The 18,126-nt window shown below is 41.5% G+C and overlaps 3 protein-coding genes across 3 annotated transcripts; all 3 read right to left on the reverse strand.

Moving 5' to 3' along the window:
• Positions 1–679: 679 nt before the first annotated feature.
• Positions 680–1,753, reverse strand: LOC121761253 (cysteine proteinase inhibitor 5-like). Its single transcript, XM_042156885.1, has 2 exons — positions 1,499–1,753; positions 680–1,157 (listed from the first exon to the last, which is right to left on the reverse strand). Exons 1-2 carry the CDS (start codon positions 1,711–1,713, stop codon positions 872–874), a joined length of 501 nt encoding a protein of 166 aa, XP_042012819.1. The 5' UTR covers positions 1,714–1,753; the 3' UTR covers positions 680–871.
• A 2,427-nt stretch (positions 1,754–4,180) lies between these two features.
• Positions 4,181–5,189, reverse strand: LOC121761532. The gene is made up of 2 exons (XM_042157174.1): positions 4,922–5,189; positions 4,181–4,641 (listed from the first exon to the last, which is right to left on the reverse strand). Exons 1-2 carry the CDS (start codon positions 5,161–5,163, stop codon positions 4,332–4,334), a joined length of 552 nt encoding a protein of 183 aa, XP_042013108.1. The 5' UTR covers positions 5,164–5,189; the 3' UTR covers positions 4,181–4,331.
• A 1,311-nt stretch (positions 5,190–6,500) lies between these two features.
• On the reverse strand, positions 6,501–7,273 carry LOC121761549 (cysteine proteinase inhibitor 5-like). Its single transcript, XM_042157192.1, has 2 exons — positions 7,010–7,273; positions 6,501–6,905 (listed from the first exon to the last, which is right to left on the reverse strand). Exons 1-2 carry the CDS (start codon positions 7,234–7,236, stop codon positions 6,638–6,640), a joined length of 495 nt encoding a protein of 164 aa, XP_042013126.1. The 5' UTR covers positions 7,237–7,273; the 3' UTR covers positions 6,501–6,637.
• Between the last annotated feature and the right edge of the window lie 10,853 nt (positions 7,274–18,126).

Consider the following 18,126-nt stretch of genomic DNA (forward strand, 5'->3'; position numbering starts at 1 on the left):
TGTGGGGAAATTGTCTCCACTCAATTTTTGTATGTTTTTTTTATATTCTCCTTCTGCCCATATTTTATAAAAGAAGTACTATAAATTATACATTTTCTATGATATTTTTATTGTATTATCCTTCTGGCCATATATGTTTTGATTAAGAAGATTAGGGAATAAGTGTTTAGTGGGTTAATTAGAGTGAGAATAGAATGAACATGAAATAGATAAGTAAATAGATAATAAAGTAGGAGTTGATCGGAGAAAATGTAAAGTAAGAGAAAGAATATAGTAAACGAGATTGAATTTTGCCACTAACAGCCCCAATCGAATGAAATTGAAATCCATGAGCCAAAAGCCTGCGATCGTGAGACCGGCAAGATGAAAATATTATGCGACCAAGTAGGAAGATAAGATCGAATCTTGCTCTATCCGTAAGATTTGTTATCGAGTCAATATTACATTTAATTTTATGTTTATCTTCTCAAGTTTTCTTTGACTGTTCTTTCCCGAGTCGTATTAAGAGAGTCAGGGTCAGGATTCTATAAGTCCTAGAGAATTCCATAGTCTTTAAATCCTTGAGAAATAAAGTGCAACATTTTCTCATTCACCATTCTCTTGTTCTCCTCTCTTCACAAACTTTCAAAACCCTAGTTTGGTGAGGAAACGAAGGCGCTCTCCGAGGCGTGTCTTGAGATTGAATGGAAAGAGGGAAATTACTTTTATATATTGATGAAAAAAGTATCTCCAAATTATTACAATAAAAGGCCTTCTATAGAGGCTAGGAAAAGTGCTAAACACTGGAGATAGTTTTTCCACACACTTAATAACTGATAAACTTGAGCATTCTGTTGCATTTAGGACTCCGCTGGCACCTTATGAGGGAAATCTATTTAAGAAGTGGATTGAAGGAAGTAAGCTGTAGGGATGTCGGCGCGGCCTGGGAGAAAACAATGGCCTCGTAGTTGTTGGATTTGGGACGTTGATCCCTCGCGGTGAGAATCAGCCTGTAATTCAAACCAGACACCACCTGCGTCTCAACCTTTAACACAGACTCCAGAGTCAAGGGCAAGAAGGCCTCATTAATCCGTTTGTTTGCTTCCGACACCGCGAATGTCGCCACTTGAAAATACTCCGGTGCTTTGGGATTCTGCGGCGTCCACCCGCCTACTAACCTACTCGTCAACAAATCAAAAAGTAATGTATTAGAAATGGGCTACTCACCCCTTAAAAGGGAGGGTTTTTTATACTTATACAAAATAGAAGAATCTTCACCAAGTCGAGACAGAATTTAAGAGATTTTAACATGGAGGAGTATAATTTTAAGATTAGTTTAAGTGGATTTAAGTAATACTCTCTCGGTCCCACATTAGGAGTCTCATTGACTTTTCTACATTCATTTTATAAAAATTATAGGAGTAATAAATAGTTAAAGTGGAGAAATGGTAAAGTAAAAGCTCGAACAATGTAGAGAAGAGAGTAGTATAAACAATTCAATATTTATAAAGAACCATACGGTTCGGCCATCGCGGCTTTCGAGAAGGACGACACTGCTGCGGCGGCCATCCCCGCCAACATGAGGCCCCGCCTCGTGTTGGTGGTCTCTGCCACCGCCTTCTCCAAGTTCATCGCCCTCACCGCCAGCTGGCTGCGACGGGTGGTGGCCGTGGCCGGCTTCGTGGCGACGGCGCCACCAAAGAACGAGGTGGTCACGGTCATGGATGATGCCATTGGGAATTAATAGGTACTTTAGAATTGTGTATGTGTTTGTGTGTTGATTTTGTGACTAACTATTCAAGTTATATAGAGAAGAGTAACGAGGTTTAATTCATGCAAATGTGATCCGTTTATTCTATCCGGAAAAGTGAGGTGGCACCGCTTGTTTTGTGCCACGTGTGATAGAATAAATAATTGATGCTCCTCATTGGTGGTTGGGGCTTATATGTGAAAATTGTCTACTCAATTTTAGTAATAAATTTTTTTTTGCGATTAATGCACCTTTTTTGAAATTGCGTCTACATTCTCACGTACTAAAGAAGTCTCATTCATAAATTATAGATTGTCTATGATATTTTTGAAAGAAGTCTGTTTTATAGATTGCCTATGTGTGTGGGGAGGTATGTTTAAAAGAAGTCTCATTTATAAATTATAGATTGTCTATGATATTTTTTTGTATTCTCCTTTTGCTAATATTTCTGTCGGTATGAAGATTAAGGTATAAGTAAGAGATAGTAAAGTAAAAGAGATAATAAAGGAAATGACGGAATAAAGGTAAAGTAAACGAGATTAATGTATTTAATTTTGCCAGAAATAACTCAACGGCAATGGAACTATTCAATTGTAATAAGGTAGAGAAAACATTTAATTTAAGATAATTGTGTGAAATAATGTACTCCCTCCGTTTATTCTATCCGGAAAAGTGTGGTGGCTCCAGCTGTTTTGTGCCACGTGTGATGGTATAGCAAAATTTGATTTTCTCATTTGTCATGGTAGGGATTTTTTTTGGAAATTGTCTTTTACTCTATTTTTGTATGGATATACACCTTTTGTCACACGTTTTTGTTGTGATTAATACACAAGTGTGAGTCAGCATGCAATTGTCTCCACTCAATTTTGTATGTTTGTGAAACAAGTATTATTTATAAATTCTAGATTGTCTATGATACTTGTACAACTGTAATGAAATGACTCAATTATAATAGGACGGAGGAAACATTTAATTTAATTAAAGATATTTGTGTGAAATAGTATACTATTACATACAAATGTGATTAATTGTTTTTGTTATATCTGAAAGTTGGATAGTGTGGTTTCAATATTTTATGCATATGTAATCCGTTTATCCTATCCAGAAAACTGAGGTGGCTCCAATTGTTTTGTGCCACGTGTAATGGTATATCTAAGTTTGATAAATTAATCGGTGTCCCTGATTTGTTATATTGGGGCTTTGTTAGGCCTCGAGCTAGCCTAACGTTTGCGTGGGACTGAAAGAGACGATAATTTGATAGTGATTTTTTTTAAAAAAAAGTCTCATTTATGAATTACAGACTGTCTTAGGATTTAACTATTCCTAACTTGCAATATAGGCTGAATTTGAAAATCATGGAAATGATATTATATCTCAATGAATTAATTCTAGGGAATTGTATTTATAGAATTTCAACCATACGTGATTCAAAAAATTACTCCTATAAATCTAATCTACGACTCAAATAATATCTTGCAACGAAAGCAAGATGTAAAAAAGGAAAAAAAATCGAGAGATATGGTAAAGATAATAATTACAATGACTATAATCTCTATTTAGAGCTATAATCTTTGTATCGACCAGGTCTCGATACGCTTGGGGCGTGCATGGGCTGGGTTGTGGGTCTTATCGAGCTCTGCTCGGGTTGTGTTCCTTGCTCTAGCTCAGGCAGCTGGGATATATCGTGGACGGAGGGAGTATATCGAAGCAGGCTTGTTGATCTCTTCTAGCATTTTGCAATGTTTCATGTTTAGGTATCTTAGCTGAGGGAAGCATCCATGTCTTGGTTCCCAAATCACCAAATTAATCACTCTCTTCGATTCGAAGAAACTTAAGTTCCATAAGCCTTGCTCTTCGTGCTTCCCTCCGTGAACCCCAAAAGGCATAGGATCGTAGTTTCAAGGCCTCGAGAAATGGCAAAGTGTCAATGACATCCATGTTCCGTCCATGATTAAATGTCACATATTTGATCAGCAGGAGTTTTAAGAAATTGTTTGACTCTATGTATTAAAGTGAGTAAAAAAGTTGGTGGAATGTGATGCCTACTTTTATATATTGGTTTTATAATAAAATGCGAGTGGAATGAGTTAGTGGAATGTACACTTACCAATATAGTAAAAGTAAAATGAGACATTTAGTGGCGGATTGACGAAAAAGAAAAAAACTAGACATTTAATGGCGGACAGAGGGAGTATGTTTTTGTATCTAGACAAATTATAAATGTGAGTGGAGTATTTGATCAAAATTAAAAATAAAGCTATTAAATATTTTTATCATTCTCTTATTACGGTTTCTCTCTTCCTCTCAAAGAAAAACGCATTCCCGCTTTCTCTCTTGAAATAATTCTCTGATACAATTTCTAATTAATAATGCAAACGTAAACCAAGAAACCCTAGTTGGGGTGCTAGGGTTTCAAGGATGAACTCGAGGCATATCATATCCCAAGGAAAGAAGCGAAAAAAGGGAATATAATTTATAATGAAAAAAAACTATCTCCAACTTATTACAATAAAAGAAACTAGGAAAAGTGCTAAACACTAGAGAGAGTTTTTTCACACACTTGAATTAGCATGATGTTGCTTTTAGGAGCAGGAAAAGCTAGCTAAGATGTGGGTTGGAACGTGAAGAGATATATGGACGTAGGCGAGTCTTGGGTGGTGACATTTGCGGTGTACTTCTTGGGGCTTGGGTTTAAACCTTCCTGAGCCGAGATCACGAATGTGTAAAACACACTAAAGAACTCCTTCTTCTCAGCCTTTAACACAGACCCAAAAGTCAAGAGCTCCACATCCTTTTTGCCTGCTGCCGACACCAGAATCTGATTGTTGTATTCCGACACTGCGAATTTCGCAAGTGTAATGATGTCCGGTGCAGTAGGATCGACGGGGACCGGCTTGAGGTCCGGGGGAACACTACCCATCAGCAAATAAAAAGGATTTTTTTTTAAGATTAGTTCATAGATAAAAATAAGGACTAGAATAAATGATTCAATATTTCAATCTGTATAATTAATAAATGTCTAATATTTTCTTATTTGGACTGTTTCGATTATTATCTCATTTTACTTTTACTATTTTAATAGATGGACCTCACATTTCAATAACTTATTCTATTAACTTTTTTTTTACTTATTTTTCTTTACAAAGTTAAACAATTTATTAGACCTCTATTGTAAAGCAAATAGGGGCATACACTGGTAAAACGCCGGAAATGGAAAATGCGGCTTCTGCGACTTTTGTGACGGACGACGCTGCTACTGCGGCCACCCCGGCCAACACGAGGCCCCGTCTCGTGTTGCCGCTCTCCACCACCAACTTCTCCGAGTCTATCGAGGCCCTCACCGCCAGCGGGCTGCAACGGGTGGTTGCCTTGGCCGGCTTCGCGGCGAAGGCGCCACCAAAGAAGGAGGTGGTCATGGTCATGGATGATGCCATTGGGAATATTTGATAGGTATTTTACAAGTGTGTGTATTTGTTTTAATTTTGTGATTAACTGTTCATGCTTATATAGAAGTTGGGTACTAGGGTTTCATGCAAAGGTGATCTGTTTATTCTATCCGAAAAAGTGAGGTGGCTCCACTTGTTTTGTGCCACGTGTGATGGAATACCCTAATTGGATTAAATTGTTGTTCCTGATTTGTTAACATTTAATTCAAGATAATTGTGTCAAAATAATATACTCCCTCCGTTTAGTATATCAGAAAAAAGTGAGTTGCTCCAGTTGTTTTGTGCTACGTGTGATGGTATGCGACTGAATTGGACTTATTTGATTTTTTTGTAAAATTGTCTCTACTCAATTTTTGTATGGATATACACCTTTTATAACACGTTTATTTTTGTGATTAATACATGATTGTTCGAGCCATCATGCAGACTCGCTTTCTACATTCTCACGTATTAACTAGGACAAGTTTATCCATGTGGGGAAATTTTCTCCACTCAATTTTTGTATATTTAATAAAAGAAATACTATAATTTATAAATCATACGTTGTCTATGATACTTTTATTATATTCTCCTTCTAGCCATATTTCTTTTGAGCACGAAAATGAAGGAATAAATGTTTAGTAATTGAAGAAAATATAAATTTAATTAGAGATATATTCCCTCCGTCCACGATTTAAAGAACCATTTTGCCATTTTAGTTTGTCCACGATTTATAGAACCATTTACTTTATTCCACTTTTAGTATGCGGACCCCACATCCACCAACTTTTTACACTCACAATCGAATATAAAAATAATACTTTAAATGAGTCTCACATTCCATTCACTTTCTCCCTTTATTTTTTTCACAAAGTCAAACAATTTCTTACAATCCGTGCCGAGTCAAAATGGCTCTTTAAATGGTGGACGAAGGGAGTAATAAAATAAATGAGATTGAATTTGGCTAGAAATGACTCAATTGTAACGGACGGAGGGATTATTTAATTAGAAGATAATTGTGTGAAATAATACACTAGAGCATACATGAGTATGATTAATTGCTAACTTTTTAAGTGGCTAGAGGTCAGCCCATAAACAAGCAACAACCCAAGCCTAGATGTGGAAAATGTCATGACGTCCAGAAATGCTCTTTCGTGGTGAAATTGTCTCCACTCAATTTTTGTATGTTTATACTCCCTCCGTCCCAAGATAAGCAACTCATATTCCTTTTTTGCACGTCCCAAGATAAGTGAGCCATTTCCTTTTTTAATATTCTCTCTCTTACTTTTTCTCTCTATTTTATTAACTCTCTTACTTTATTCACTTTCCACTTTATTAACAAAACCTCAACAAAAAAAGTATCTCCAAATTAAATTACAATAAAAGGTCTTACATAGAAGCTAGGAAAAGTACTAAACAGTGGAGATAGTTTTTTTGACACACTTGAATAACTGATACACTTGAGCATTATAGGGGAGGTACATTATATGAAGGAAGTGAGCTGTAGGGATGTCGGCGCTGCCTGGGAGAAAACAACGGCCTCGTAGGTGGTGGATTTGCGGCGTTCATCCCTGGCTTTGATAAACAGCTTGTAATTCACACCAGACACCACCTGCGTCTCAACCTTTGACACTGACTCCAAAGTCAAGGACTCATTAATCCGTTTGTTTTGTTCCGACACCGCGAATGTCGCCAGTATTAAATACTCCGGTGCACTTGGATCCTTTACCGGCGTATACCCGCCGGTTTTCCTACTCATCACCAAATAAAAAAGTGGAGTGTATTTTTTAGATTATTTTAGATGGATATAAATAATAATAATAATATAATAATAATATAAACAATTCAGTATTACGTGTCAGCCGTCGCAGCTTTTGCAACGGATGATGCTGCTACTGCGGCCATCCCAGCCAACACGAGGCCCCGTCTCGTGTTGGTGGTCTCAGCAGCCACTGCCACCACCTTCTCCAAGTCCATCGAGGCCCTCACCGCCAGCTGGCTGCGACGGGTGGTGGCTGTGGCTGGCTTCGTGGCGACAACGCCACCAAAGAACGAGGTGGTCATGGTCATGGATGATGCCATTGGGAATATTTGATATGTAATTTTAATTAAAAGTGTATGTGTTTGTGTGTGTTGATTTTGTGATTAACTGTTATGTTATATATAGAAGTTGGGGAACGAGGTTTCATGCAAATGTGATCCGTTTATTCTATCCGGAAAAGTGAGGTGGCTCCACTTGTTTTGTGCCACGTGTGGTGGAATAAATAATTCATGCTCCTCATTGGTGGTTATATGTGAAAATTGTCTTTAGCTACTCAATTTTTTTAACACATTTTTTGTTGCGAATAATGCACCTTTTTTGAAATTCCGTCTGCATTCTCACGTACTAACAAGGAGAGGTTTATTTGTTTGGGGAGGTATGTTTTAAAAGAAGTCTCATTTATAAATTATAGATTGTGTATGATATTTTATTGTATTCTCCTTCTGCTCATATTTCTTTGAGTAGGAAGATCAAGGTATAAATGTTTAGTTGGTTACTTGGATTGAAAATTGAATGAAAGAGGAAATGAAGTACTCCCTTCGTCCCATAAAGTTTGTCCCAGCTTGACCTAGTGTGAATTTTAAGAAATTGTTTGACTTTGTATTAAATGAAGGTGTGTAGTCAGGGGCGTAGCTAGCCTATGTCTAGATGGGGAAATTGCCCCTCCTCATCCCCACTCATCCTTCTATAATTTGATACAAATTTTCAAATATATATCAACTTTTTCACTAAATGCCCCCTTATTAAAATTCATAAAATTACTTTGGATATAATTTTGCCCCCTGTGGCGTGATTTTCTGGCTTGTGTGTAGTGGAATAATGGTCTCACATTGATGAGGTTGAGAGTGTATTTAATGTCTATTTTTGGAAAGATTCCAATTGGGACAAACGAAAATGGTAAAATGGGACAAACTTTATGAGACGGAGGGAGTAGATAAGTAAGACATAGTAAAGTATATAGATAATAAAGGAAATGACGGAATAAAGGTAAAGAACAAGATTAAATGTATTGAATTTTTCCAGAATTAACTCAACGGCAATGGAACTATTCCATTGTAATGAGGTAGAGGAAACATTTAATTTAATTAAGATAATTGTGTGAAATAATGTACTCCCTCCATTTCTAGTAACTTTATCCACGTATTTTCTTGCACAAAGTCAAACAATTTCTTAGATATTGTAAGCGACTTTCGCGATGGACGACGCTGCTGCTGCGGCCATCCCTGCCAACACGAGGCCCCGTCTCGTGTTGCTGCTCTCCGCCACCTCCTTCTCCATGTCCATCGAGGCCCTCACCGCCAGGTATATAGAAGTTTTGTTACGGGGTTTCGTGCAAACGTGACCCGTTTTTACTATCGGGAAAAGTGAGGTGGCTCCATTTGTTTTGTGCCACGTGTGATGAATATCTTAGTTCGATTAAATAATTGGTTTTCCTCATATATTATGGTGGGAATTTTTTGTGAAATTACTCTATTTTTGTATGGAACATGATATACACCTTCTGTAACGGGTGGTGGCTATGGCCTGCTTGGTCGCGACGGCGCCACCAAAGAAGGAGGTGGTCGTGGTCATGGTCATGGATGATGCCATTGGGAATATTTGATAGGTATTTTACAAGTGTTTGTGTGTTTGTTTTGATTTTATGATTAACTGTTTAATATGTTACTCTTATATATAGGAGTTGGGAGCTAGGGTTTCATGCAAAATGTGATTCGTTTATTCTATCCAGAAAAGTGAGGTGGCTCAAGTTGTTTTGCGCCACGTGTGATAGATTATCTAAGTTGGATAAGGGATTGGTTTTCCTTATTTGATATGGTAGATTTTTTTGTGAAATTGTCTTCTACTCTATTTTTGTAAGGATATATACCTTTTGTAAAACGTTTTTTTTGTGATTAAGACATGAGTGTTCGAGGCACCATGCACACGTACTCAATTTTGTATGTTTATATAAAAGAAGTCTTATTTAAAAATCATAGGTTGTCGCAATTATATTTTTTTTTAGTATGAAAATCAAGGAATAAATGAATAATGGGTTGAATGGAGTGAAGTAAAAAAAGATAATAAAGCAAATGAAATTGCATGTTTTGAATTTTGGCATAATTGATTCAACTGCAATATAAAGATTAAACTGTAATAGGAGGGAGGGAACATTTAGTTTAAGATAATTGTGTGAAATAACACTCTCCCTCCGTTTATTCTATCCGGAAAAGTGATGTGGCTCCAGTTGTTTTGTGGCACGTGTGATGGTATGCCAAAATTGGATTTCCTCATCTTCTACGATATTGTCTCTACTAAATTTTTGTATGGAGATGCACCTTTGTAACACGTTTTTGTTGTTATTAATAAACCATTGTCCTAGTCAGCATGTACGTTTTCCTACATGGCTTCTAACTAGGAGGAGAAGATTGTCTCCACTCAATTTTTGTGTGTTTATATAAAACAAGTCTTATTTGTAAATTATACTTAGATTGTCTATGATACTTTTATTATGAAATGTTTAGTTAGGGAATGAAATTGATAAGTATGAGATAATAAAATAGAGATGATTAAAGAAACTGTTATAATCCAAAATAAGTTACAATACTTCAGTACATGTGACAACACAATGATGATTCATTTTATGGAAATCAAACCAAAATACCAAGAAATCACTGAAGTTGTTCTTTAATTCGTTGAGAAAATTCACACTGTGAGTTACATGTGGATTACATCAGAGTTAAAGCCTCAAAGAGGTCTCTGTTAAGAGCCTCTTACTCTCAACGCGCACACACACCACAAGATTGATATCTCCGATCGATTGTCCGACGTCCAAGACTGGATCGGCGGCTGATAGAGGTCGACTGTGCGTGGGTTTCGTCCTGTCGGGCAGCTCGACGTCTAGGTTTTCAGTTTGTCAACACGAGATGGGCCAATAATTAAGTTTATTCATAGTTTGGAAATATGAACAAAGGCCTATTTATAGACTAAGGACCCTAGGGTTTGGTTCGACTCCTAAACCTAGTTCATCTCAGGAAAGAACCAACAAAGAAAACCCGAAATGGAGCTTATAATTACTCTCGACACTGACGTAAATTAAATAAATAAAACAATATTCTTGGAAAGGAAATAACTGAAGAAACAAAGGAAATAAAATAAAAGGTAACATGCACGCCTATTTGGAAACAAAATCTCCAAGCCTCTCGGGGGGGACGTCGAAGCCTCACTGGCCTCGTCGCGGCGACGGACGTCCTCTGCTGCTGCTGCTGCTGCTCATCGCGCTCCGACTCTCCCTCCTCAGAGTCCCGCGACGCCTCTACTACCGCCTCATGATCAGGGCGTTTAGGGTCCGTATCTGTCTCCTGCAAATCAAAAGTTGATTACATCACTTTTGTTCACTTTCAACTACTAAGAATCATATCTTTTGCTTAAGCTTACCAATCTTCTTCAACACTCCTCTCCCCAAACAGCCAATCGGGCATTTCATCACAACATAAATGAGTTTCAAAAATTACAAAGTTCATCATTTTAAGGGAGTATGATTCTATTTGGACTAACCTTTCAAATTTGGTAGTTGTCGGTTTCTCGTATAAAGAAGAAGATCCAATAACACGAAGCGTATTAAACCGTCCTAGTTTGTAATGTTTCTGATGGTTGGACGAATTTTTGATGGTAATAAATGCAGGTAAAAAATATAGATCACGACACAAGGAATTACGTGGTTCGATTTACTGAGGTAAATCTACATCCACGGGAAGAAAGGAGGGCAAGATTGTATTGCTTGATCTGGTTTACAGCTTACAAATACAGACTTGCTATATGATATTTGATGTCTAGAGAGCTTTTTCCTCCTTTAGTCTATCTGATCTAAGTTCTATTTATACATTGAACTAAGATCGTGGCTTGCATCACCACTAACTAGGTCGTGGATGTCGTGGAGGTCATGAGATCCTGCATGGGTCCACTATCTCTTTGTTTGGTCCGCTATCCTGCATGAGATTCTGCATGAGTTGACACCACTAAATAGATCGTGTAGTGGAGGTCGTGGAGGTTCTGCATGAGTCCACTATCTCCCAGTTCGGTCGAATACTGAGACCGAACTGCTGAACTATTGCCGAGCAGCTTTTGCCGATCTGAGAGTAGAGCTTGATTGGTCGGCTTTTACCGAGCTGTAGGCTGGGGCCGAACTCTTTGGTAATGCCGAACTGATACTCTTCCTTGGGCTGATGGGCCGTCACTGCTATTGGGCTTGTTTAGTACGTACCCCATCACTACCCCCCCGAAAAGCGAAGTGAATCACTTCGGCGAAGCGAGTCACTTCGGCATTCTGGATAAAGGTACGGGGGAGGCTGACGTCAGGGGACGTGCCTTGCGCGTGACTGCATTAAATGCGACAGTAAAATCCGGCCGTTGAATCCTGATAAGGTGGGATTCGAAACGGTGCGATGATTTTGAAATCTACTCCGAATCTGATAAATACGTCCTTTCTTCATCATTTGAACACTTTTGCTATTGCTTCTTCTGCATCCTCTCTCTTTTGCGTAAAAATTTCCTTCCGCTTTCAAGAATTTCTTCAGAATTTCTTCAGACTTTCAAAGAGTAAGAACCATGTCTTCTTCTTCTTCTTCTGAGTCAGGTAGCGGTAGGAAAGGGGGTAAGGGGTCTTCTAGCCGGAAAGAATCCGGGGAGAAGACCGTAGAGTATTTTCACAGCATCTTGAGTAAGGATACTGTGATATCCCTACACGAAAAATATTTTTTTCCTGGGGGGAAGGTTGCGATTCCCGACGACCTTCATAGGGCTGACTCGCCGCCGGAGGGTTACGCCACCGTTTATGAAGCCGGCTTGGAATGCGGGCTTCGTTTCCCTCTTCCCCCTGCCTTTGTAGAGCTGCTTGATTTTTTTCAACTCCCTTTAGGTCAGGTGACTCCGAACTCTTGGAGGCACTTATCGGCCTTTGCTACCGAACTGCGTAGGCTAGATAAGGATCTGTCTCTGAGGGCAATCCTTAATTTTTTCCAGTTTAAGAGAAAAGGATCTTGGTTTTACTTGATCCCTTTACAGCCTTTTAGGGCCTTCTGCAAAACCAAGTGGCCAAAGTGGCAACATCGCTTCTTTTTTTATAATAGGATAGCGGCTCCGGGCTTTCCCTGGAGAGGGCCGAAGTCCGTGATTTCTCATCCTCGGTTAGAACCGTTGGACGAGCTCGAGGGCGAGCTCAATAAGATTCCTATGATTAGGAAGCAGTACCTGGAGTCTGAGCTCGTCAAGGGCGACTTCGTGTTCGACTCCTCGTCTTCGGACGAAGAGACTGAGGGTGAGGAATTCTTTTTTGTGCCTTACTGCTTTTGTGGCGAAAACTAACCTTGCTTTCTTGCTTTTTGGCAGTGAACTTGCTAAATAAGATTAGCCGCAAATCCTCCGAATCTAAGGAACCGGAGAGGCCGAAAACCACCAGCTCGGCGTCTGATGCCGAGAAGAATCCGAAGAGGCAAAAGACCTCTTCGGATCCAAAGAAGCCGGAGTCGACTTCGGCAAATAGGAAGGCGAAGCTTCAGAAGCCCCCAAGAGCGCCAGAGAAAGACGTGGTCTTGGCGCCTCCTTCGGAACATATCTGTGAGCCCTTTTTATGGCCCACGGACTTCGCCGAGGTGAATTCTCTTCTTGATTTTCTGGCCTTGCTTTTTTCCTGTATTTTTTGTGGCCCCTCGGTTGACTTTTTCCTTTTTCCATTTTCAGAGGAACGATATGCTCAGCAAGCTCGTCGCAGTTGAACTCTCTAAAGCGTCCAGCGACTATGCTGAGATGCAGAGGAAGTTGACTGCTGCTCGTCACCAGGCCGAACAGGCTCGGGCAGACTTTGAGGAGGCAAGGGCCGCTAGGATCTCGGCTCAGGATGAGGCACAGCGGGCAAAAAACGAGCTCATCATCCAGAGAGAGCAGTCGAAACAGAGGGAGGCTGCTGCCGTGGTTGCCCAAGGGGAGGCTCTCCGTGCTTTCGCGGAGAAACTCTTTTTGAGCAATCAATTTTCGGCCTTTGTCGGTGATCTGCTGAAACTGATGACCGATAATGCTGAGCAGGGACCCGAAGTCGTCCTGCCGCTGTATGGCCGAGAAATTGCAGCTCGTCTCCAGAGTCTGCCGCTCCTTGACGAGCTCGCGTCTTCCTCGGTCCTGCTTTCTGCTGACCGAGTCCGTAATTGCCGAGCTGACCGGGACGAGAACATGGAGGCCATCTTTGCCTCCTTGGGACCTGTTTCACCCGCTCCAATTTTCCAAGGAGAGGGTGAGCAGGAAAACGAGGCCGGCAAGGAGACCGAGCAGCCGGATCGGCAGACCGGCGACGGGCAGGCCGAGCAGGAGGTGCAGCAGATCGGCTATGGGGGCGCCGAGCAGGCTGGGGGGAGTAGGGAGGCTGAGGCTGAAGCCGAGGTGGACAAGGAGGGAGAAGCTGAAACCCGGAGGGGAGCCGGAGATGAAACTGGCGGAGTATGATTTCATCTCCCTTCTCTTAGTTTAGTTTCTTTCTTCCTTCTTGTAAAATGGCCTTGAAGCCCTCCTTGTGTAAAAAAATTTTTTTCTTATGAATGAAAAAATTTTCTTTCTACACTCGTGTCTTCGTATGGCTTTTCTTGATCTCTTTTACTCCTGTTGTGGTTTACTGCCTGCTCGGTAAGCTGAAATGCCGAACTGACCTAGCTGCTTTGTATTCTTTAACTCTAAGGAGCTGGAGGTACTTCACTGGAAGCGGCTATACTCTTCGGCTTTAAACGAAGCTGAGAAAAAAGCCATAGAGGACCAGATGAAGTATGACGAACTCTTGGCTCGTTCAGCGGAGCTGGAGTCCGACAATAAGGACTTAGAGTCCATAAGGAAGGATCTGGAGGCCGAGCTGGATATTGTCGTCGCTGAGAGGACTGCATATGATGATTTCATCTGCGGACGCGGGGGAATGAGCATATCTGAAGTTCAGAATCAAGTTGATGAACTGTGGGAGGAGCTTCATGTACTCCGGAGGAACAATGCGCTGGAGAGCTCGGCTTGCCAACAAGTTGTGAAATCATTGCGGCGCTGGGCTTCTCGGTACGACATCATTCTTTCCCGGCGTCCTTCAATCGAGAGATTCCTTAGGCATTTCCCGCCAACAGATGCTCACACTCCAGCTCAAACCTCTGATCCACTTGCTCAAAATCCTACTCCAAATCAGCAACGAACTCAGGAGCAACCGGAAACGTCAAGACGAGAACGGACTCAGGAGCAACCGGAAACGTCAAGACAAGGACGGACTGAAGTTCGTAGAGGAGCTGTGATTATGAGTGAGCAAGATCAACAAATGCTTCGTGAAGAGACTCTTCGCCGCCGAGGTGCCAGAACTTCCCGGGCTCAGGGAAGAGGCGGTAGGTCGATTAGAGCATCTCGTCGACCTGCTTATTCTTCAGCTGCCCGGAATGGCCGAACTCGGCTTCACGAGGATTTTGTGAATAGATGGCTCAACTTTAGCAACCATGGACAGTAGAATAGTCCTTTGTAATGGCGTAACGCCTTCTCGTAGGGTAGCAGAATTATATGCCGAACAAGTTTTAATAAATGAAATCTTCATTTCGCTTCTATCACTGCGTATTTACAGCTCAGCGAAAAAATTTCATCGTGCTCGTCCTCGGTCTTATGAAGTAAACTTCTTTGACCGGACTCGTCCTCGGTCTTATGAAGTAAGCTTCTTTGACCGGACTTGTCTTTGGTCTTATGAAGTAAACTTCTTTGACCGGACTTGGTCCTCGGTCTTATGAAATAAACTTCTTTGACCGGACTCGTCTTTGGTCTTATGAAGTAAACTTCTTTGACCGGACTCGTCTTTGGTCTTATGAAGTAAATTTCTTTGACCGGACTAAGCTTGTGTCCTAATTTGGCGAGTTTTATCGCTCGGATCGGACTTTCCCTTGTCCTAACTTGGGGATCGGACTTTCCCTTGTCCTAATTCGGCGAGTTTTATCGCGTGGATCGGACTTTCCCTTTGTTGCAGTTCGTTTCAGACGAACTGCTTGTTTCTTAAGCTGAATTGTGGTCTTGTATCCTCCTTAGAAGCTTGGACTCACAATCGTTGGCTTATATATGTTCTAAAAAGGGGATCAGCCTTCGAAGAACAAGATACCTCAGTAACATTTGTAAGAGACGACACGCACATAGACAGACAAAACGCACATAGACAAATAAAAAAGACGAAAAACAAGTAAAAAACAAAGAAAGCACATACCTCTAGGACCGAACTAGACACAAGACTGACTGACCGGACTGTCTCTTACAAATGGAACTTCTTGAGGTTGGAAATGTGCCATGTTCGGGGTACTTGTTCTCCTGACACGTGAGTCAATTTGTAAGACCCTTTGCCGAGGACTTCTGACACCCGATATGGACCTTCCCATGTGGGTTCGAGTTTGCCCAGCTTTTCTGCTCGGCTTACTTCGTTGTTTCTCAAGACGAGATCTCCCACTTGAAATTGCAGCTTTTTCACCCTTTGGTTATAATACCGGGCTACTTGCTCCTTGTACTTGGCTGCTTTTATGCAGGCCAATTCTCTTCTTTCTTCGGCCAGATCTAGTTCGGCTCTCAGTCCGTCATCATTCATTTCTGAGGAGAAATTTAGAGTTCGGGGACTGGGTACGCCGATCTCAACCGGAATCACGGCTTCAGTGCCGTACACCAGACTGTACGGAGTTTCACCGTTGGAGGTTTTGGGTGTAGTTCGGTAGGACCATAGGACTTGAGGGAGATTTTCTACCCATTGTCCTTTGGCTTGTTCTAACCGAGCTTTTAACCCTTTCACCAAGATACGGTTTGTTACCTCCGTTTGTCCGTTTGCTTGTGGGTGGGAGACCGAAGTGAACCGCTGTTGAATATTCAGCTCTTGGCACCAATTCTTGAATGTCTTGTATGTCCCTGATCGCCAAAAGGAGTTCGGCGAGGATGTCCCTGATCGCTATGATCGGGCTTCCTCCTGTCTCCTCGGGATGAGCTGTCTAAAGACCGTTTGCGACGGTCTGCCTCATCGGCACGGGAGAACCGGTCAGCAATGTCCCACATCTCTTGAGCTGTTTGCGGACTGCATTCCACGAGCTTTCTGTAGAGAGCTCCGGGCAGGATTCCATTTTGGAATGCCGAAATGACAAGTAGATCATTGAGATCATCTACTTGTAGGCATTCCTTGTGGAATCTCGTCATAAAGTCGCTGATCTTTTCGTCGCGACCTTGACGTATAGAAAGCAGCTGAGCCGAAGTGATTCGGGCTTCCGCTTTCTGAAAGAACCTCCTGTGGAAAGCATCCATTAGATCTCGGTAAGATCTAATGCTGCCTTGGGGGAGGCTATCGAACCACCTTCTCGTGTTCCCGATAAGCAGCTCGGGAAACAGCTTGCACATATGGACCTCATTGAGACCCTGGTTCGCCATGTTATACTGATAGCGTCCCAGGAAGTCATGAGGATTCACTAACCCGTCATAAGTCATCGACGGAGTTCGGTAGTTCTGTGGCAAGGGAGTTCGGGTGATATCGTCCGAGAACGGAGTCTTCAATGCTCCGTACATGGCGAACCCGACATCTCTTCGGTATGGAGGAGATGGAGTTCTCCTGTGATTCCGGTACCGAGGAGGAACAGGAACATGTCGGGGTTGAGGATTCTTCTTCCTGGAAGACACGGCACTACTGCGGTAGTGACTTTCATGTCTGGATGAGGAGGGAGAATCCACCGTTTTCGTCTCCGGCTTTTGGCCCTTTTGCAGGAAAATTAAGAACTCTTCCTGCTTCTCGGCCAAAAACAACTTGACAGCCTCGTTCAAATCGGGCTGCTGGGAAGACTCGGTGCGATGAGTCTTTGAGCGGCTTGTTCCTTCTCCGTGAGAACTGGAAGTAGATTTCTCCCGAGGCTGTTTTCCAGACCTGCGGGCTGGACTAGCTTCCTCATGGTTATCACGAACGGTATTATGGGTGTTACGTGATCTGGTATGCATTTTTTTTTATTTTTTTTTTTTTTGGGGTGGAAAAAGGGTCAAAAATTCGCTTTATCACAAATTTGGTTCTCTGTTTCCCACAGACGGCGCCAGTGATGGTTGGACGAATTTTTGATGGTAATAAATGCAGGTAAAAAATATAGATCACGACACAAGGAATTACGTGGTTCGATTTACTGAGGTAAATCTACATCCACGGGAAGAAAGGAGGGCAAGATTGTATTGCTTGATCTGGTTTACAGCTTACAAATACAGACTTGCTATATGATATTTGATGTCTAGAGAGCTTTTTCCTCCTTTAGTCTATCTGATCTAAGTTCTATTTATACATTGAACTAAGATCGTGGCTTGCATCACCACTAACTAGGTCGTGGATGTCGTGGAGGTCATGAGATCCTGCATGGGTCCACTATCTCTTTGTTTGGTCCGCTATCCTGCATGAGATTCTGCATGAGTTGACACCACTAAATAGATCGTGTAGTGGAGGTCGTGGAGGTTCTGCATGAGTCCACTATCTCCCAGTTCGGTCGAATACTGAGACCGAACTGCTGAACTATTGCCGAGCAGCTTTTGCCGATCTGAGAGTAGAGCTTGATTGGTCGGCTTTTACCGAGCTGTAGGCTGGGGCCGAACTCTTTGGTAATGCCGAACTGATACTCTTCCTTGGGCTGATGGGCCGTCACTGCTGTTGGGCTTGTTTAGTACGTACCCCATCAGTTTCATACTCAAGTATTTAAGCCAACAAAAGCTTTTGTATCCTGGTTTCCATTGCACCAAATCACTATCTTCAATTAGGAGAAACTTAAGGTGAAATTGTGTTTCCAATTTTAACCCCGAAAGGCATTGGATCGCAGTTTGCATGAGGACTTCAAGAAATGGCAAAGAGCCAATGACATCCATGTATTCCCACGGAAAACCCATGCCACTCAAATGTAACTTTTTCAAACCATGTG

The sequence above is a fragment of the Salvia splendens genome, chromosome 13 (genome assembly GCF_004379255.2).
Source record: "Salvia splendens isolate huo1 chromosome 13, SspV2, whole genome shotgun sequence".
Lineage (NCBI taxonomy): Eukaryota > Viridiplantae > Streptophyta > Magnoliopsida > Lamiales > Lamiaceae > Salvia > Salvia splendens.

Excerpts from the sequence above, each read along its gene's own strand:
- LOC121761253 (XM_042156885.1), bottom strand. The coding sequence starts at position 1,713 with ATGGCATCATCCATGACCGTGACCACCTCGTTCTTTGGTGGCGCCGTC. Across the intron at positions 1,158-1,498 it reads AAAGCCGCGATGGCCGAACC|GTTAGTAGGCGGGTGGACGC; the intron begins GTATGGTTCTTT and ends GTTGACGAGTAG.
- LOC121761532 (XM_042157174.1), bottom strand. The coding sequence starts at position 5,163 with ATGGCATCATCCATGACCATGACCACCTCCTTCTTTGGTGGCGCCTTC. Across the intron at positions 4,642-4,921 it reads ATTTCCGGCGTTTTACCAGT|TGTTCCCCCGGACCTCAAGC; the intron begins GTATGCCCCTAT and ends GCTGATGGGTAG.
- LOC121761549 (XM_042157192.1), bottom strand. The coding sequence starts at position 7,236 with ATGGCATCATCCATGACCATGACCACCTCGTTCTTTGGTGGCGTTGTC. Across the intron at positions 6,906-7,009 it reads AAAGCTGCGACGGCTGACAC|GAAAACCGGCGGGTATACGC; the intron begins GTAATACTGAAT and ends GGTGATGAGTAG.